Raw genomic sequence first — 22746 nt, 5'->3', positions numbered from 1 at the left:
ATGGATCTGAGAGTTGAGTGAGAAATAAAACACTTGACCAAAAACTAGAGACCACAGATATGATCATCCTGAGAAAGATTAGGGGCATGAACAGATGGCATCAATGGCAATATCATATTATAAACGAGGATATTAGGAAGGAACTTGGCATTGTTAGCATCCAGGAATGCGTTAGCAGAGCTAATCTCTGGTAGTATGGTCACTCACACAGAATAGGAGAGGAAAGATTAACAAAACACGTGTTCTCTGCCATGTTGGTAGGAAAAAGACCCAGAGGAAGATCAAAATATAGGTGGATTGATACAATTATTTATACACTGATAAAGTACCTTAGAGTTTTGTCAGATAACAAATTGATTTGGAGGAAAATTGTTGATAGGAAGTTAGTAATGATGTAAGTTCTTCATGTAGCACTATCATAATATCCTGTTCACTCCTTGAGGGTGCATGTCAGGAATTCAATGATGATGATAAAATTCTGTTGCCACACACATCATGATGTTAAATATGAGTATGTAGTTACCCAGTTATAGCTTTTCGAAATGTGAACTTTAATTATAATCATCCTGTATATATCAGTGACTGAACAGTTGCAGAAAATGTTCAAGAGGAACTAAAATCAGGAGTGTGTGTGTACACACACACACACACACACACTGTTTATCTCATTTAATAAACCTTTAATGTAATTACTCCAGACATTCTAAATGTGTATTAGGTCACCTTTACATCCTTCATTCCTTTCCATTATCCTCCAGAACATTTTCATCTTATGCATATTTATCCTCTGGTCTTACCAAACTCTTCCCATGACTTGTTAGTTTTACACATAGCTTAGTTTTCTTACATTTTTTCTTTTTAGGGCATCTTGAATTCACCGCAGAATTTGGATTTTTCTTTCCTTGCACACAACTCCAAGTGCAAAAAAAAAAAAAAAGTTTGAAAACAAACTAATTTTTTCCTGAGTGATTTGTATATTTTAGTGTTATGCAGGCTTCTTTGGAAAATGGACATATTAGAAATGTTATTGCCAGTGTTCTTCCTGTCTTTGTTCACTGGGCATCTACTGATGCCGTATGGTCACTCCGATGCTCGATGATGTTCTGCACTAGGCCTCACCATGTAGTCCTGCTCTTTGCCCTTCTGGCAGCCTCAACTCTCTGAAGATCAGTCACTCCACACACGCCATCCATCCATCTCATTGATGGTCTACCCCTGTCTCTTTTTCCAGGAACTTTACCTTCTATTACTGTTCTGAGAAGTCCTCCTTCCATCCTTTCTATGTGTCCAAAATATTTTAACTTTCTTCTGTCAATATCCTTAAGGTTCTACTAATCTTTTCTAACACCCATTCATTTGTACGCCTTTCAGTGTATGATATCCTCAACAGCCTTCTGTAACACCACATCTCAAAAGCAGATATCCGTTTCTTATCTGACTTCTTTAGGTTCCAAGTCTCGCATCCATAAGTCGCTGTTGGAAAAACAACTGCATCTAAAATCCTCAACTTTGTTCCCATGGAGATAGATCCATCCTTCCAGATTTTAGACAGGGCTCTGACTGTTGTTTTAGCCATTCCTAACCTTTTTTCTGACATTTCTGAACAGCAATTCTTCACATTAATAATGGATCCCAGGTACTCATACTAGCTGACTTCCTCAATTCTTTCTCCATTAAGATACATTTGTTTCTCAAGAGCTTCTCTGTTTGTTTTTCCTTTGAGAACCATGGTCTTTGTCTTGCTAGAATTGAGTTGAAGTCCTCTGTTATTACTGATCTTGTTAACTTTGTCAAGAATTAGTCCTAGTTCTTCCATGTCATTACAAAGGAGTACTGTATCATCAGCATACCTCAGATTACTGATCAATCTACCTCCTATCGTAATTCCTGTGCTGAGCTCATCCAATGCTTCACGCATGATGTCCTCTGCATATACTAAACAAGTGAGGAGAAAGTAAACATCCTTGTCTAACTCCTTTTCCAACTTGAAGCCAGTCAGTCAATCCAACACCTGTTCTTACTGTGGCTTCTTGCTCCTTATACAAGTTGGCTATCAACCTGATAGTGTGTTGAGGAAAACCCATTCTTTTCATTACTTCCCACAGTTTCACATGCTGAACAGTCAAAAGCTTTAGAGTAGTCTAAGAAACACATTACCAGAGGGAGTCTGAATTCTTTATATTTTTCTATGATCTGTTTAAGGCAAAGGATCTAATCTCTGGTGCCCCTACCTTTCCTAAAACCTGCTTGTTCTTCAGGCATCTCTGCCTCAACTTTGGCCTCAATCCTATTTAGCATGATCTTTAATAAAATTTTGCTTGCATGAGATATCAAACTAATAGTTGTGTAATTCTTGCATGCCTTCATATCACCTTTCTTGTGTAGTGGTATGAAAATTGACTTCTTCCAGTCTCTAGGCCATGATCCTGTCTCCCATATCTTTGTAATCAATCTATGAAACACTCTTATCTCTCCATCCCCTGTGGCCTTAATTAACTCTTCTGGGATATTTCATCTTTACCTGGGGCCTTATTGCTGTTGAGCTGCTTAACTGCTCTTTCAACTTCATGCCTAAGTGGAGGAGGTTCCAAATCAAAATTTTCTTGGTGGAAGGACTCCACATTTTCTTTATCCACTCTGCTGTACAGTTCCTCACAGTATTCTTTCCATCTGTTTTTGATTTCCAACTCTTCTGTTAGTAATGATCCATTCCTGTCTTTGATGACATTCAATTTAGGCTTGAACTTGTGCTTTAAGTCACGAACTAAATAAAACATCCTTTTATAATTATGCCTTCTCATCTGGAAGAACTCTATTTCTTCACATTTATTAGTATAGAACTTTTCCTTGTCCTGCTTGATGGCTCTTCTGATTTCTGTATGTAATCTCTTGTATTCTTCGGTCCCTGTGTCTCTTTGTTTTTCCAACCGCCTTCTTTTGATTAGTTCCCATGTTGAATCTGATATCCATGGGTCTCTTGGTTTTCTTATTGGGCTGAGATATGTCTTTGCTGTATCCTGTATTATCATCTTGACTCCTTCCCAAAGCATTTCTGGTGAGATTTCCTCATTGGTCTCCAAAAAAATCATCCAGCCGAGTTGATGTTTCTTCTGTGAATCCACTAGGAATTACTCTAACATCCAATCTAGTGGAATGTGCCTGACCTGGAAGTTTTTGGAGTCTTAGTCTTATTTTTGGCTCTTACCAGCTGATGGCATGTACCACAATCTGTTCCAGAACAAGTATGCACATCAGATATGCTTGTCTTCCACCGCTGGAGAGCCAGGATGTAATCAATCTGGTGCCTTGACCTATCAATGTTGGATGTCCAAGTATAGGTCCGTCGTGGATGTTTCTGGAAGCAGGTATTGGTAATAACTAATCTGTTAGCACGGGCAAATTCCAACAGTCTTTCACCATGGGTGTTATGTTCACCCAGACCAAACATGCCTGGGATAGAATAATTTATTGACTAAAATTCTTGTGTTTCACATCATCAGGAGAATATGTGAAAAAACTAAAAACCAGGTAATGTACATAATGAAATATTTGAAAACAGGAACAACAGTGGAAAGTGCTCACTAGCTATGAAGTTGTTTGCTAGTTAGTGGTCTACTGCAAAGGTAGTACTGGTTTAAGTGTGCTTGTTGTGTTGAATTACAGATGACCACACTTATGTAAATCATCCCTTGTTTTTGTTGTACTGTTGAGGATGTTTAATCATTTCCATTGATTCCTTTAACACTCTTGAGAAAAAAACTGCGCTCTATGTGGAGCATTTTGCTTTGTTGCCGTAATACTTGATGTTCAATATGAAAATCAATAAATTATTCAAATCTGTTTCTGTCAGGTGGAAGAATACTGAGAAAAACATTTGTATATTTTAGCCTGCAGTTCATCTCTGAAAGACTCAACTTTGATTCTTTAGAACATATGCACACATTTTTCTTTTCAATGCAATAGTTATAACTGAAACTAATGGTGATTACTTCCTGTTTTAAATCTCCTGTATACTCTTATGTTCTGAACCAGTGTGAAAATACCACTGTCAATAATAATATAGTCATTATCACTTTCTTATATCTTGTTTTTTCTTTCCACTTAATTTCTGCACATCGCTATGTTGGAATCATATTAGTAATGACTAGCACATGTCCTGAACTGAAATTCAGCAGGTACATTCCATTATTAAGTTTGCTATTTTTCTCAGATTATTCTTAAACATTTCAGTATGTTTGATATCCATTTCATGTTCTACTATTTTGATCTTCCACAAGAATCAATTTCCTTTTTCTTTATGCCAACTGATTTCTCTAGTGACCCAAAAAAATTATTTTATTTCTTCCTTAGTACAGCCTTCTATGGGACCATAAGCACAAATAAGTATCATAATTCAGCATATTGAAATTTGCTCATTTTGCTCTAACTCAAATTGCTTGCCATTCGGGAAGTTTAGCTAGATGCTTTTTTGAATGTAGTAGCTTTGTTTCCTTTCACTGATATCTTGCTTGAATATAACATTTTTTTTTTTAGTTATTATTTAGCAAAAGTAAGAAGCAGGTTTGCTATCAGTTTACTTGATATGCACGTACTCTGTAAAAAAATAATCACCATTGCAATATCTGTGAAGTGATCATTGATGTTCATAAGAAATAAATTTGACTTCCACTTTAATAAACATCAAAGAAAGAAAGAAAATAAAAAAGTAAGCTAGCTGTTTATTCACTTAACATGATTCACTATAAAAACATTTGTAGAGGAATTGCTTAAGGATTAAAGGTTCCTTCTCCCTTTTTAGTTTTCTTTTTCTTCATAATACTATGCAATAGTTCTGTAATTCTGCCATTTCACTTTTTTATATTGATGTTATCATCTTACTTACATTGATGATGCCTCCCTCGGTTCTCATGATGTTGAGTTTACTCCAATAGCTAATTCTGCACAGTTTTAACCAGTCCCGTGAGAAAAATAGTGAAGGTCTTGTTTAACTGGGAGTGCTCCAATGACATGTTGTAACAACTTTTTTTCCAAGCCAATGCAGAATATGTTTTAGTTTCTTTAAGTCTGAAATTTCCAGCCTTTCCTTGTTTATTCAGCATTCAGGTGGAATACCTACTAACAGGATACATTGTGAAAAGGTGAAGATTCTGCCTCATATTAAAAAATAAACATGAGGTTCCAATCAGTTCTCCACGTTCTGTGAAGGTTTTGTGGAGTTCTTCTCCTGGTTATCTAACTTTGATCCTTAAGTAGTCCTTTTACAGATATTTTTATGGTGATTTCTTCTCATATATTGCAGAATATGTATGTTGAGTGATTCCTTAGCTAGCTTGCTTCTTTCTTTGTTTTTTTGGTGTGTGCTATGGCAAAAATTGACTATATTCCTTATAAGCACAATTGATCACTCCACAGAATACATGCACATAAGTAAGTTATGCAGAAAATTCATCAAGAATAGTTCATCAAAAGACAATTCATTGAATGACAGTCCACCAAAAGGCAATTTACTGAAAAAATTAATTGGATTAATAGTTCATTTAAAAAAAAATAATCAGATGATAGTTAACCAGAAACATAATTCATCAAAATGTAATTCTTTGAAAAAACAATTCATGAAAACTACAAATCATTAAATAAACAATTTACAGAAAAAATCAATTTTAACATTAAAACTGGGATTAAATTGATCCCTGTACTAAAGTATGAATAACTAAAAAAAAAAAAAAAAAAAAAAAAAAAAAAAAAAAAAAAAGAAGCACTTTGACAGCAATATTCAAAAGCACAAAGAAAACTTCCAAGTTATAAGAGTAATGGAACTCCTCAAATAAGGGAATTCAGAGAAATGGGCAATTTTTCCTCTCTCTCTCTCTCAAACAAACATACTTTGAAAATATTAGCTATCATTATATAAACCATATCATTGTATCTCTAGTGTTTTAATGGTAATTTTTATAGTGATTATAAAAAATTACATGCTTAATAGCTTAAAAAAGAGAGAGAGAAGAGAAAGGAGTAATTTTTCCTATCTCTCAAACAAACATACTATGAAAATATTAGCTATCATTATATAAACCATATCATTGCAGCTCTAGTTTTCATGGTGATTTTTATAGTGATTATAAAAAATATGCATGTAAATATACATAAATATGTATATATGTATTTAAAAATATTATAAAAATATATATAAAAGAATGAAAACAGAAAGATTACCAAAACAAGCCTTAAATTACAAACCACTAGGAAAAAGAAAACCAGGATGTCCTTTTAAGAGATTCAGCGATGACTTCTAAGGCCTAGGCCTAAATCCTTGACAAGCATGATGGTTGATGGCTTAAAAAAGCCTAACAGTTTAAAAAAAAAAAAAAACTTGCTGTTAGTGAAAATTAATATCGGTTAAAAAAAGAAAAAAAAGAAAAAGAAATAAGCAGAATGCCATATGGAGTGAAATCTGCATACCAAATATGACTGTAGTTTTTATTTTAATAATTGTGATGATGTTATTTTCCATGTATATTTTCTGCATAGTCACCTGAAGATGATTTTGATGTACCTTAAGGCACCTAATAACAAAACATATCTGTTTTGGTTTGAATATATGTGATACATAACACATCTTTTGTTTTGTGATACATATATATTTTTACAAATAAATATTCTCAATTTGATCTGTGATATACATTTTATTACTTTACCCAAGTAATTTCCCATGGGCATTAATTTTAAACAACATCCCTGGAGGTACTAATCATAAATTTTCTTAACACCAGATGAATGAAATGAATAAAATATCCAATTGCTGTCTGATTTTTTCAAGGATAGCATCACTGGAAGTTTTCTGTCTTTTATCATGCAATTAGCATACTTAACTTTTTTTTTTTATCATTTCTGGGTAGACCTATTAACAGATTAATTGTAAAGGATTTGTGACCTTGAGACTAGAGACATTGAAATAGTTAAACATGTAAACTGTTTAACTTGGAATTTTCTATATCAGTAAATTTTTTCTAGTATTTCCATTTTGTTTATTTTATTTGTCATCAAGAGATATAAACATGAATTTCATTTTGGAAGTGTTGGCAAACACTTCATATCAGACAAACATATCAGATCAAACCTAGAAATAAATTTATTTATTACTTGAAATAATTACAGACTTTTATTTTTCAACTTGCTTTGATGAAATATATATCATTAAGAGATATATTTGCCTTTAAAACAATAAAGTTTCCATAAAGAAGGGAACACAAGGAGGATCGAGATTTTATGACCAACAAATTTCTGTGCAACTTTTGAGTCTGTAAAATGCAGATAACCAACATTATCAATAATCAGTTTATTGATCTTGAATTAAACAGCCATTTTAACATTATTTCTACAGTGTGTTTGGTGTGTTTCTTTTCTCTGAGATAGGAAAAGTGTTTCTCAATGGCAATAAAAAAACATAAAAAAACATTGCCAAGTGGAAAAACTTCCATCAACTTGAAACAGGCAGTTGCTTAGCATGTTTTCAATTAGTTTAGCTATTGTTCTGCATGGTACTGCACAGTGCAATATGCAAGTTGCTCTGTTCTTGCATATTCCACTGTGCCTTGCCTCTAGACTGTATCATAAGCTGCAGTAAGGTCTACAAAAGCTGCAGCTGATTTCAGGTGTCGTTGGTAGCCAGACTCAATGTGTGTGTGTGTGGTGAGTGACAAAACCTGATCACAGCAGCTTCATCTATGTCTGAGTGTGTGACCTCTTCTACTGGACTTGTTCTATTATCTTAGGGACAGTTCTATTGAGGATGAGCTTTTCTAGGAGCTTATAATAGGTGCTAAGCAGGGCTGTTGGTCAGTAATTTTCTGGTTTGTTGTTAGTTTTCTCTGGTTTTAAGATGGGAATAATTTTTGTCCTCTTAAACTCTTTTGGAAGTTTAAGACCCGACATCAGCAGGAAATCAGGATGAATTCCATCGAAACCTGGATCCCTGCCTGGTAACATTATCAAATGTGAGGTAGTTACCCAAACATCCCTTTAAACAAGTATATAATGATGACTTTTGACATAGAAATGATTATTAGATTCATATTCACAATGATAAAGAAAATTATTTTTATTATTGCAAACATTATGGCCAGAAATTAATAGGCCATCATCAGTGTATTAGCATAATCAAGGTGAAGTTAGAACAAAGAATATTAATAATGGATTAATGTTCTTTGTTTTGGCTTCACCATGTGATTATGCTAACACACCGATGATGGCCTGTTAAATTCTTGTTGAAATATTTGCAATAAAAAATATACATATATATTATTCTTTATTCTTGGGAATACGTGTGTCTAATAGTCATGATCTTCCCTTAGTAATCAGGAGTGTAATCAGAAATGATGATGTGGTTATATCCCCAGCAACCAAAAGAAATATGAAAAAAAAATAGTTTCCAAACAATTATAATTTTTAGTTTCCCTGAAAGATTTCTTGCCCTTTTTGAGAGAAGCCTTATCAATATGCTGCTTCGAAATTTTTCATAGAACTTTTAGTAGGATGCTGTAAGCATCTCAGATAATATTTGTGATATTTATTGATATTTACATATGGATAGACAACAGTGTGAAACCTATGAATTTCTAGTTATATGTTATTACACCACATTGTCAATGAGAAAAATATAAAACAGAAAAGTTAATTAGAAGAAAAATTGAACTAACTACAAAAAAGTATCGTTTATGAAGTTTGTTTGCTCACTCACTATTGTTTGAATGAAAAAATAAAAAACTTCTAAACCTTCAATACCCTGCTTTCATCAGAACCTGAAGGATTTTTTTATTAGGGCTTTTCATCTGAAGGTGAGTTAGCCAGTCTAATAAAGAAGTATTGCAGTTTTATTCTGCTTGAAACTCAATCTGCAGAACTGGCAAGCCTGCTAGAAATACTTTTGCACTTAACAGCCATAATACATTGGCCTTATAGCCTTAGTTGTCATAATTGAAAACAACTCTCAACCTAGTCCTGTTTTCTTTTAGTACAGCATTTGCCAATCTGTGGTCTGCAGATCACTTGCAGCCTATGTGATGTTTCCATGCGATCATTGAAATGTTGTTCATCTGAGTTTAATAACAAATGAACATGATTCAAAAATCCTTATAAATCGTTATTTTTTTCAAGTTTTGCTTTCCCCTTTATTCTGAATTCTTATTTTATTAAAATATGGAGGATATTAGCTGTCTTTCATCATTTTAAAACTGAGAAAATCAAACACAAAAGTTTTGAATTTCACCAGAGAGTTGATGAGAATAAATCTTCAGTATAACAGTTGCCTTGGTTGCCTTATTTAAAAGACACTGGCTCTGTCTAGTGTCTTTGCCTTTTATTAGTGCATTGATTGGGTTTCTCTGGCCTCACAGCTGTTTCAAACTGTTGATGCGTCAGGCCAGTGAAATCTAATCACTTCAGTAATAAAATGCAGATATAGGGTTCTTGGGCAGAATTCATATCTTTTATTTAGTGCAAGCCAAGGCACACTTCCTGTGTGGAAAGTTTATTATCATAAACTGTCTCTTAAAATTTGAAACTTGTATGTATGGATTGACTCTGATGTTCAGGCTGCCCAAACCACTTAGATAATTTATGTAAAGATGCAGCACTGATTGTATTGGCAATTAACAGCATTAAAACTAGTCTTAAAGAACAAAATAGAAGGAAATATTAGCTAAATTATCACAATCTGGAAGAAGTAAATGATTTTCAGTACCTTGCAGTTCTTCAATTCCATAAAAGTCTAACTAATATCTGGAAATTCAATCTCATCACCACAATACCAAAATTCGCCTGTACAGAAACCATCAGTCAAGCCATATTAACATAGGGTGTCCAGACATCAAACATCGCTACTCAACCAGCAGTGAATATCTCAATAGCTTTTGGACAGTACAAGAATATACATGGCAAGATTGAATTCCTATCATTCTTGATGAAAGCCAGCAAAGATCCCTAATGTAAACAGTTCAAAAAAGTCAGCTGAGATGGTTGGGACACCAACTTAGGTGTCCATCTTCACCTGCGTTCAGTGCTGTTGTTCTCTACAGGTCAACTAATGGACACAGATGAAGACCAAAGAAAAAAGGCAATACATAAGCAAACTTCTTTTTTTTTGAAGATGAGGCTTGTGAACCATCTGACTTATACCATTTGGCACAAAACAGCCACTTGGCTCACTTTCATCCAATACACTTTATCTCCATGTTTTTATTATATGAAGATTTCTGTATGTTTCCCCATTCATACATGAATAAATGATGATGATATATGGATATTTAATTGACAGATATTTAATATCCTCATTGACAGTAGCCTTTTTTGGCTTCTGTGATTACTGCAGGAGAAGAATATTTTTCATTATACAGGGTCATAAATCTGTTGTCTCTATTACACTAAATATTATAATTACTTTAAATGGTCATTAAATACAGTGTATTAGCTTTATATGCTGCATTTAATGCTATATAATAAAACCATTTTGCTTGTAGCTGTGCAGTTATAGTGTGCCAATCTTGGCTGTTTTTTCTTCAGTTTTTCTTTTAAACAGTCCAGCAGTGATGTATAATAGGATCCTGTTATTGTCTTACCCTTTTCCAAATAGTCTATCATGATAATTCCTTGGGAATCCCAAAAACAAAACAGTGGCCATCACTTTCCCAGCTGACAAAATGGTCTTCGCTTTTTTTCGGTGCTCTTTCACCAAGCATTGTCCACTGTTTTGACTGCTGCTTGGACTGAGGTGTGTAGTGGTGGATCCAAGTTTTGTTTACGGTCATGAATTGATGCAAAAATCCTGTGAATTGCGATTAAACATTGCCAAACACTGCGTTGAAATGTCTTTTCATATGCATTTTTGATCAACAGTCAACAATTGCGGCACCCATTGCACACACAGCTTTTTCATGTGCAATTTTTCATGCAGGATATTATACACCCATTCAGTTGAAATGCCTACAATCTCACTTTCACTCAGCAGTCTTCCATACTGATACCATGGATTTTGTCAATCATTTCCTTCGTAGTGGCCTCAGTTGGGCATCCAGAGTGCACTTTATCCTTCATCTTTGATAGGCTTACGACCATGTTTAAACTCATTTACCTGAAAATAAATAGTCTTTAATGCTGATGCAGAGTCCCTATGAACTGCATCTAGCTCGGCTTTGATCTGTGCAGTTATCCACTTCTTCAAATAAAAGTGTTTTATCACTGCACGAAACTCATTTTTCTCCATTTTTATGAAAAATGTGAACATGATCATTTTAAATGTTTGCCAAACGAGAACTATACGTCGCACGTGGTTAAAATTTTTCCAGGAGTCAATGAAAAAGATGATACATGCCGACACTGGTATGAATGAATGAATTGTGATGCCATCTATTGGAAATTTACCAAAGTTTTCAAACAGCCCTTCATACATACAACTCGTGACAGGGTTGTTGGAATGAAATCTCATAAGTCAAGGTCAACTTGTATATGTCTAGAAACTAAGAATCATGGCACAAGTTCACTTATCTTTTGTAATAAATATTTCGGTATGAAAATATTTGTATGTTGATGGAAATTTTAAGTTAAGCTTGTATGTGCAATGAACGTTTTACTTTTGATCATATGTTAGCAATTAACATATTAACGAAAGTTTAGAAGAATGAATGACTTATCCCAATATTATGAACTCCATTCCTGTTGGCTGAGTGGTTAGTGTATCCTCTCTTCAGACAGAAGGCTGCATGTTTGAATCCTACAAAGGGCATGGATGTTTGTGATTGTCCTACTAACCAATTACCATATGTACTTGCTTACTAAATAACTTAAGGATTTTAAGAACAAGAATTAAAAATTAAGAATTTTTAATTCTTGTTTAAGAGCTTGTTCATTAGAGCAGATTGTTAAAGCTCTGTGTTTGAGGGTGTTAATGACTCCAAATTTTTGCGAAGGATGGTTTGATGTAGTAAAGTTTTTTTTTTCCTCTGCCAGAGGCCAGGCCAATAGTTGTAACTGTTGGTCAGTAACTTTAGCATGCCATGTAGATTGTAGTGCAGCTTGTTTCTTTGTATATATATATGTGTGTGTGTGTTTACTCCAGATGATGACCGTAATGTGAGGGTTGAAACATCGAGTGTTTATTTTGATTTATATTAAACTAAAGTTTTACTCTAACACGGTAGTTATTTCCATAATCATGATGTATTCTGATCACCGTGTAAGCATGAAGGAAAGGACAGTATCATATCTCTCCTGGAAACCATTAACAAAAGAGACACAAACTAATGTAATGTAATGTAAGCAACCCAGTCCATTAATTCACCACTCTCCAAGTGAAAAATCTGATCATCACACCCTTGCTGTCCACACTCTTACCCAACTTCCAGGGAAAAACATTTTTTCCCCCTAGAGCCCAGTGCTGAAATAAACTACATACAGCATTCTCCATATTCGCTAAATTTGGTTCCTTTCACCCCTCCCCTTTTTTTTTTTAAATTTTAATTAAACCATTTAAAATTATGAAAGGTCACAGGTTTAATAATGTCAAGGCCACATTAAACAAAGTTTGAAGATACTTTTGGGCATACAAAATGGATTTTAATTTTAGCTGGATTGGGTTGGTTGAAATTATGATTAAAGTTGGTTGAAATTATGATCAAGCACTATTTTATATCTGTTAATTATGTGTTCTTCATGTGTGCCTATTTTGCACAATTAGAAACTGAAGTTTCTGGGAGAACAAACCTTGACATCACATGAGACTGGCCAACTCACCTCTAGTTGAAAATTTTTATAAAGGTTTCCTCTATCCTATCAAGGATTTGAATCCAGGTCTTTCCAATAGAAGGGCAAATGATGGCATTGCAACATGGCTACACTACACTACATACATTTTGATAATTGATTCCAGTAATGCACGTTCTAAAATGTGCAACATGTACAATAATATTGTTACTTTTGATAATATGTGAAAATTTGAAAGAAGGAAATGACTAATTCTGACATAATGGATTTGAGTACAGTAAGTCCCTAGACTTAATACTGTTAATTTGTTCTGAAGGTTTCTGCATAAGTCAAATGGTGCTTAAATATGATGCATTCTTTGACAAATGTGTTCAATTTCAAAGGATAACGATTCTTTTTAGGAAAAGAAAACTTTGAGAAAAAGAAAATGAAAGTTTGCTCATTATCCTATCAAGTATATATAAAAGCACATGTAATGGTAAGAAAACTAATACAAACAGTATTACATATTCATTATGAATGTGTAATACTGCTTGGTATGGTAGTATAATATAGTTATTAATTTTAGTTACTGGGATAGCATATTTAGTTTTATAGGCCTCACACATATATGTATATTATATTTATTATTCTTTTAATCTCAGAGCCAAAAAATTAGCTGGAGGACAGAAGTGGTCTGCTATTACTGCATCTCTTCAATATGAACCAGAAGAAGATGATCCTACTATTCCAGTGATCGGGAAATATAATACAGCACTCATGACTGACCACGTGACAGAAGAAGTTGGAGATGGGGATGATGGAAATGAATCTGATCCTGAGGATGCGGATACTAACCCCCAGTGGCAGCTATTTGAAACAGTTAAAAATTATCAGAATTTACAAGGCTATCAGCTCTCAGAACCATTTCTTCGTCTTCCTTCAAAAAGGTAAATTATAAAATCCTTAGTATAACTTTTTTTTATTGCAATTCATGCACAAAGTTGGAACTGAATTGCATTTATAACACATAAGTGCAGTGGGTTAAGAGTTATTTAAGCTAAGAATCTTTTCTAGAAACTAAACATGGTCGTTTACATTTCACTTTATCTTCTCATTAAAGATTAAATTAAATATTTAACTTCCAACCACCATTGTCTGTAGTTGAAAGAACAATGATCAATATACATACACTATTTGATTGGAAAAGATCAAAGGAGGGACTGATAAGACCTCACTTGGACTGTTGCATGTAGGTCTAGTCTTCTAAAGTGATTCTATAGTGATTCTGATACAGTGGAGAGCATGAAAAGGTTAGTGTTAAAATGATATCAGGATTGTGGAATATTGATTATGAAGGCAGACTGAGAATTTGTAGACTGCAGATGACTATTTAGATTTGTGCTGGTTTGAACTCATAAGGTTTAATGGAATAAAAACAGCAGAAATAAATAATTAAACACATTTAATAAATCCTCCCAAGGATCCTCTATCTTCTCTCTCTCTCTGTTCCAGGCATTTACAGTGTTCCTTATTCTTGCAACTTATCATATTATGGTCAAACTGCAAACATCCACTTAAAAGAACATAAAAATACATCTGCCACTATAAATATAATTGATCAGTCAGGTCTGGCTGACTATACCTTTGGATAACTTGCATAGAATCAAATGGAAGAAAACTACTATGCTTCACTGCTACAAATACCAAAATGGAAGACTTTTTTAGAATTAACAGCATTTATTAAAAAACCCCAACCTAATTTTAATAAATATGATTGTATTAAACTTTTCAAGATTTGGGAAACTTGAATTCTTAGGCTTTCTGCCCAACAGGTAAGGCTAGCCAACAGCACCCATAGATGGTGTCCTATTAAGACTTGATTGAAAGGACTTTAGTCTTTTAATCTAATCTTTTCGACTTATTGTTTTGTGCAATTTTGTGTGTGTTTTTACAATTTTAATACTGTTTCCCTGATGGTATCTCAGTGACTGAGGTAAAATACAGGATTGATTAAACACGTGTTTAATTATTTATTTGTGCAGTTTTTATTCCATTAAACCTATAATGAGTAAACTGCAGACACTAGCAAACAGGAGAAAGAGGAGTGATATAATTGAGACTTACAAACGAAGAGGGCGAGAACTAGATTTTACTCTCATTGAGTGGTGTGTGATTGGAATGGATTGCCATTCGATGTTGTGCATGCAATTAGCATGACTGAATTCAAGAAGAGATATGACAGTTGGTGCTGGTAATATGTGTCCTCCTTATGAGTCCCTGACTCCCTGGAGGTCTCTCTTAATAATAATAATAACATTTCTCAGAATGTAACCCCAAAACCTACATCCATTCATCATTACAAATACAATTCACTCTGTTCTGATTGAATGGTTTTTACTAAAATGTCACTTGCTGGTTTAGATGGAACCGTGAAGTGAGAAAATTAGCAAAACCATTTTTTTGAATAATTGATTTGAAATTTTATGGCACAAGGATGGCAAAGGTCATACAGCAGTACTTTGAAATGATAGAAAGCAACTGCTTAGGATATTGGACAGAATTTAATAAAATTTGGTCTTTGAAAAATCACAGGGTTACCACAATTCATACAGTCAGTTTCTGATGTGTACCTTTCAAGGAGTGTATAGGATATTATGAGAGAATTACTTTACATTTTTCTGGATTTGACAATGTATACTAAAATATTAATTAAAAAACTTTAATCAATACCTTCCAATTTTTCAGCAATGTTACAATGCCATCTTCTGGGAGCATAAAACCACGATATGTGTGCATGTAGGCAATAACAATAAGCAAATGAGCCTGAAGAAGGCTAAATTGGGTTGTCTTGGCTGTTGGGCTGATATTCTAAGGATGCATCATCAAATTCCTGACATGTACCCTCAAGGGGTGTATAGGATATGACAGTACTACATGAAAAATTTACATCACTACTAACCTCCTATCTACAATTTTTCTCCAAATCAGTCTATTACGTGTCAAGACTCCAATATTATCATTATCAGATCTTATATTTCTATCTTATATTTGCTAATCTTTCCTCGCCCATTCTGTTTAAGTGAGCATACCACCAGAGATTAGCTCTGCTAATGCATTCCTGGATGCCGACCATGTCAAGTTCTTTCCTAATATCCTCGTTTTTAATATCATATTGCCATTGATGCCATCCGTTCACGCCTCTAATCTTTCTCAGGACTCTCATATCTGCGGTCTCTAGTCTTTCGTCAAGTGTTTTTCTTCTGACCCAGCTCTCATATCCATTGGTTAAAACTGGTTTGAACACTGTCTTGTATACAGCTAATTTAGTGTTCCGACTAATTTCTCTCTTATTCCATATGAATTTATTCAGTTGACTTCCTACCGTACCAGCTTTGTTGATTCTGTTGTCTATTTCCATATTTAATTTACCATCTTCAGTAAAAATTGTGCCTAAGTAGCTGAAATGTTTTACTTGCTCCATAGGTTCCCCATTCAAAACACAATTGACATTTTCAACAATTCTACCTATTTTCATTGTCTTTGTCTTTTTAATGCTGACCTTCATACCATATCTATTACAACAGCATACCATATCTATTACAACAGTTATTCAATTTAGTCAGGGATTCTTGCAAACTTGTTGCAGATTTAGTTAGAAGTATAACATCGTCCGCATAAAGCAAAGGGCTGACATTAACATCTCCAATTCTGATATCATGTTTAATACCACTTTCCTTCATAATGTGATTCATATAGATAATGAATAACAGATGGGATAATGTACATCCTTGTCTCACACCAGATTTAACATTAATACATCTACCTTTACTTCCTTCAATTCTAACTGCCAACTTACAACTCAAATGCAGACTAAGTATTGCTTGATATAATGCCCCATTGACACCATGTAACTGTAGCGTATTGAATAGCTTCTCTCTTAGCACCTTGTCATATGCCTTTTCCAGATCGACAAAACTTATATATAGATCTTTGTTATATTCCGATGCTTTCTCAACTATTTGTCGTAAATTGAAGATCTGATCCTGACAGCCTCTGTTTGGGATGAATCCAGCTTGTTCTTCACCAAACTTTTCTTCCACAATTCTTCTCAACTGTTTCTCAAGTATGCTTGCATAGATCTTGCCAGGAACACTCAGTAGGGAAATACCTCTGTAATTCTCACATTCATTTTATTTCCCTTTTTATATATGGGTACTATTAGAGCTCTACTCCAATCATCAGGAATTCATTCCTCTGTCCAGGCTTTCTGGTGCAGCCACTGCATGACTTTTATACCACCATACTTCAGCATTTCTGGTCGAATATCATCTACTCCTGCTGCCTTTCCACATTTCAACCCTTTGATGGCTTTTTCTACTTCAAGTATGGATATGTATTCCTGACTGTATGCCTATTGAGTGTTTTTTACCACATTGCTATCACTGTTTGTTTCATTCAGCAATTTTTCGAAGTAATTACTCCATACTTCAAGGATATCTTTTTCTCCTGTTTTCATGTAACCTTTATTGTCACCAACTCCTTTTACAGCACTCTGTCCTCCATTTCTAAGCTTCTTCAACAACCACCAGAATACCTTACCACCTTCTTGATATTTATTTTCTATGTTCTTGCCAAAGTCCTCCATTGACTTTTGCTAGTTTTACACAGTGTTTAGTTTTCTTCCATTTGTCTCTGTATTCTCTAAGAGCACAAGCTGACTTATCTGCCAGGAACTTTTGATATGCTTTCTTCTTTTCCTTCACTACCTCTTGAAAACTTCCTGCGTCTGCCATGGAGTTCTGATTTTTCTATCCTTGCTGATAACCTCTCCACATGCCTCTCTGGCTGAATCAATCAGGGTTTTCTTCAAGGCTTGCCACTGAATCTCCAAGGTTTGGTTCCTGTTCTCAAACTCATTCATTTTTTTTCATACATCTTTGTGTATTTTAGTCTACAGTTCACATCTGAGAGCTGTTCGACTTTCATTTGCTTTAAAACTTTCTTACATGTTAATCTTTTCAATATGAAATTCAATTTTATCCTGCTCAAGACTAAATAGTGATCGCTTCCAATTTCAAATCCTCTGTACACTCTGGTGTCCTGCACCAGGGAGAAAACATCACTATCAACAACAACATAGTCAATGAGAGTTTTCTTATTCCTTGCCTCTTCTCTCCATGTGAATTTGTGCACATTTTTATGTTGGAACATTGTGTTAGTAATAACCAGTCCATGTCCTGAGCAGAAATCCAACAGGTATTTGCCATTATTATTGGCTTTGCTGTTTTCTCCAAATTTTCCGAAAATATTTTTGTATGTCTGACAATCATTTCCTACTCTGCTATTTAGATCCCTAACAAGGACCAACTTTTCCTTTTTCATTGTGTCAGTTGCTTTTTCTAAAGCATCAAAAAATTTCTCCACTTCTACCTTAGTAGAACCTTCTGTGGGACCATAGGCACAAATAAGTCTCACTGTCCAATTCCCCATTCTGATATTTGCCCACAACACTCTACTTGTGACTGCCTGCCATTCAAGGAGATTAGCCTCATATTTTGTGTTGAATACTATGGTTACTCCTTTTTTTTCTTGATTATCATTTCCTGAATATAACATTTTGTATTTATTGTTCAGAAAGATCTCACCAGTTTTTTGTCTTTTTTGTTTCAGTCACCCCTATTATGTCGATCTGGTACTTAACTAATTCATCAGCTAGCTCTATTTCTTTGCCATTCAGGCTTCTTATGTTGATAGTACCAATTCTTTAACTCTGGTGATGTTGAGTTGGAGTGTGCTTTCAGATTTGTTTCAGTAGCTGACTTTTTGCTGTTTGCCCTGGTTCCCTGGCGAAAGCAATGGGGGCCTTGTTTAACCGGGCGACGCCCCAGCCGACATGAAATTTTGTCATGTTGTACCATCATTTTCTATATTGGTTTAAGCCAATAAGAATACAATTTGGTTGGCTAAATCCCAAATTGCTAGCCCATACTCGTTCGTTCAGTATCCAGGTAGATACCCAACAGGGTGCACCACGAGAAGGCGAGGATTGGATATTAGGTCAGAAGCCCTGGTCGGTTCTCCGCATTCCTTTAAAGGCTATGTGGAGGTCACCTCTCAGTTATACCGCTTTGAACCTTGAGCACTCCTGATGATGATGATCTTTGAGTTTCTTATTCGGCTAAGAAATAATGTGGTATTCAATATCCAATTAATTTTGAATCATTTTACTTCGCCGAAGTGAAGCCTGTTGGCTCTTATTTCAGTAATTGTATTTGTGCACCTTTTTTGGCAACTCATACAATAAAGATATAAGTTCTGACCATTGAAACCTTATTATTACATCTAGGTCTACCTACTCATTGACGAGACCTCAGAAAGGGGCGAAACCGGTCTGGGTAGTGACCTTCTCTCATAATGTAGAACAGTAATACATCTCCTAGGAGCTGTGTTTTATATTATGGGAAAATACTAAGAACAGTGATCGGAGCTTACTCCACCTTTACTACGAGTTGCCCTAACATTGCACTACCAGGTGTTGGCTTACGCTTGGACTCGCCTATCTTTATATAGTTTTCTATATTCGGCATGAAACGCTTAGATCTTAGATTACATTTCCTATCTTTGAGTTTCTTATTTGGCTAAGAAATAATGTGGTATTCAATATCCACTTAATTTAAAATAATTTTACTTCACCAAAGGCTCTTATTTCAGTAAAAATAAAAAAGTTTTGTGACCTTTTCTTTTTAAAATATGTATATTAAAATAAATACTCAACAGTAAATCAATGATGTTAAAGTTTTTTTTCGGAACAAAAAACTATGTAGGATTAAAATGATAATAAATGTATTAACTAAATTAAATATTTACAGCTCAAGCAAGAATTATCAGGCTACTTTAAAGATACACATTCAATGAAGACTGAAAATGAAATGACCGTGAGATTGAGCACGGTCACATGCATGGAAGCAGGTTTGTGACCACCAGACCTGTTCACTAGTGCATTTCATGGTGAACTATAATCACTGCTGACAGGAAGATAAGGTAGCGCAATAAAATTTCTCTAGGATCACACCATCAGCTCTGTAGAACATGAGTTGCTTCCAAGAAGTAGTAGCCTGGCTTTCTTCCACCTGATGAAATAATATTTATCCAAGGCATTGAATCTCCAATCCCGCTTCAGTTAGGAGGGAAAGAAAAAAAAACATTTACTACCGACCATCCAAAAGCAGATTAGTACAACATACTTTAATTAAAGAAAGACCATTTCATCAGACAGAAAAGAAGGCCATACTTCAGCATTTCTGGTCGAATATCATCTACTCCTGCTGCCTTTCCATATTTCAAGCCTTTGGTGGCTTTTTCTACTTCAAGTATAGATATATATTACTGACTGTATGCCTGTTGAATGTTTTTTACCACTGTGCTATTACTGCTTGTTTCATTTAGCAATTTTTCAAAGTAATTACTCCATACTTCAAGGATATCTTTTTCTCCTGTTTTCATGTCACCTTTATCATCTCTAACTCCTTTTACAGCACTCTTTCCTCCATTCCTAAGCTTCTTCAACAACCCCCAGAATATTTTGCCACCTTCTTGATATTTATTTTCTATATTCTTGCCGAAGTCCTCCCATGACTTTTGTTTAGCTAGTTTTACATAGTGTTTAGCATTCTTGCATTTGTCACTGTATTCTCTAAGAGCACAAGCTGACTTATTTGCCAGGAACTTTTGATATTCTTTCTTCTTTTCATTCACTGCCTCTTTAACTTCCTGTGTCCACCATGGAGTTCTAATTTTTCTATCCTTGCAGACAACTTCAACACATGCCTCTCTAGCTTAATCAATCAGGGATTTCTTCAAGGCTTGCCACTGAATCTCCAAGGTTTGATTCCTGTTCTCAAACTCTTTCCTTTTTCCTTCAATAATCTTTGTATATTTTAGTCTACAGTTGACATCTGAGCTGCTCAACTTTTATTTGCTTTAAGAATTTCTTATATGCTATTCTTTTCAATATGAATATTTAGTCTTCAGCAGGATAAATTCAATTTATTCTGCTCAAGACTAAATAGTGATCACTTCCAATTTCAAATCCTCTGTACACGCTGATGTCATACACCAGGGAGAAAACATCGCTATCAACAATAACATAGTCAATGAGACTTTTCTTATTCCTTGCCTCTTCTCTCCATGTGAATTTGTGCACATTTTTATGTTGGAACATGGTGTTAGTAATAACCAGTCCATGTCCTGAGCAGAAATCCAACAGATATTTGCCATTATTATTAGCTCTGCACTTTTCTCCAAATTTTCCCAAAATATTTTTGTATGTCTGACAATCATTTCCTACTCTGCTATTTAGATCCCCAACAAGGACCAACATTTCATTTTTCATTGTGTCAGATGCTTTTTCGAAAGCCTCAAAAAATTCCTCCGCTTTTATCTTATTAGAACCTTCTGTGGGACCATAGGCACAAATAAGTCTAATTGTCCAGTTCCCCATGCTGATATTTGTTTATATCACTCTACTTGAGGCTGCCTGCCATTCAAGAAGATTAGCCTCATATTTAGTGTTGAATACTATGGCTACCCCCTTCTTTTCCTTGATTTTCATTGCCTGAATATAACATTATGTATTTATTGCTCAGAAAGATCTCACCAGTTTTTGTCTTTTTTGTTTCAGTCACCCCTATTATGTCGATCTAGTACTTATCTAATTCCTCAGCTAGCTCCATAATAAATTTAGTTTAATCCTTTATCCAATTGTGAGCAAACAAAGTTTGCGCCTGAAAGTATCTTCAGGACTGGATTAAGGTAGTATAACACCTGGCAACTTGTTGCAAAGGTGGAGCAAGCTCACAACATCACCTTGCGGATATGTATAATATTATGCATTAAGGGGAGGGCCACTACCCAGACTAGTTTCGACCTTTATTGAGGTCTCTTCAGTGGGAGCCAGGCCCTAGTGGAGATACCAGGTAGAAGCATTAGCAAGGACATCTCTACCTATAGGAGTTGCCAAACGGTGTGCCACTCTTTTATTAAATTACTCTGGATTTAGAGAAAGATGTTGAAAGTTTATTTTTCACTTGGTTAGACTATAATAAATTTAGTTTAATCCTTTATCCAAGTGTGAGCAAACAAAGTTTGCGCCTGAAGGTATCTTCAGGACTGGGGTAAGGTGGTATAACATCGGGCAACTCGTTCCAAAGGTGGAGCAAGCTCACAGCACTCCTGTCTCATTATATCCTATAATGCAAAACACATCTCCTTGTGGATATGTACAATGTTATGCATTAAAGGGAGGGCCACTGCCCAGACTAGTTTCGACATTTATTGAGGTCTCTTCAGTGGTAGCTAGGCCCGAGTGGAGATACCAGGCAGAAGCATTAGCAAGCACATCTCTACCTATAGGAGTTACCAAACGGTGTGCCACCTTTTTATTAAATTACTCTGGATTTAGAGAAAGATGTTATAAGTTTATTTTTCATGTGGTTAATCTATAATAAATTTAGTTTAATCCTTTATCCAAGTGTGAGCAAACAAAGTTTGTGCCTGAAAGTATCTTCAGGACTGGGGTAAGTAATAAAAATGTGGCACACCATTTGGCAACTCCTATAGGTAGAGACGTGCTTGCTAATGCTTATTCCTTGTATCTCCACTCGGGCCTTGCTTCCACTGAAGAGACCTCAATAAAGGTCGAAACTAGTTAGGTAGTGGCCCTCCCCTTAATGCATAACATTATACATATTCGCAAGGAGATGTGTTTTGCATTATGGGAGATACTGAGTTAGGAGTGTTGTGAGCTTGCTCCACCTTTGCAACGAGTTGCCCAGTGTTATATACCACCTTACCCCAGTCCTGAAGATACTTTCAGCTTCAAACTTTGTTTGCTCACACTTGGATAAAGGATTAAACTAAATTTATTATAGTCTAACCAAGTGAAAAATAAACTTTCAATCATCAGCTAGTTCCATTTCTTTGCCATTCAGGCTTCTTATATTGATAGTAGCG

General features: G+C 34.9%; 1 protein-coding gene across 6 annotated transcripts in view; it reads left to right on the top strand.

The window, feature by feature from the left end:
• Window positions 1-22746, top strand: part of polybromo (protein) — a 686480-nt gene that overhangs the window by 136708 nt on the left and 527026 nt on the right. For all 6 annotated transcript variants that reach the window (XM_090406695.1, XM_090406694.1, XM_090406697.1 and 3 more), the window contains one exon: window positions 13398-13682. In XM_090406695.1, the coding sequence (XP_090262821.1) occupies window positions 13398-13682 (285 nt within the window). The remainder of the gene's footprint in view (window positions 1-13397; window positions 13683-22746) is intronic.

The sequence above is a fragment of the Typopeltis vanoorti genome, chromosome 16 (genome assembly GCF_054136105.1).
Source record: "Typopeltis vanoorti isolate ZY-2024b chromosome 16, IOZ_Tvanoo_1.0, whole genome shotgun sequence".
Taxonomy (NCBI): domain Eukaryota; kingdom Metazoa; phylum Arthropoda; class Arachnida; order Uropygi; family Thelyphonidae; genus Typopeltis; species Typopeltis vanoorti.
The sequence above is the reverse complement of the archived record's forward strand: the minus strand, read 5'-3'. Positions and strand labels throughout refer to the sequence as shown.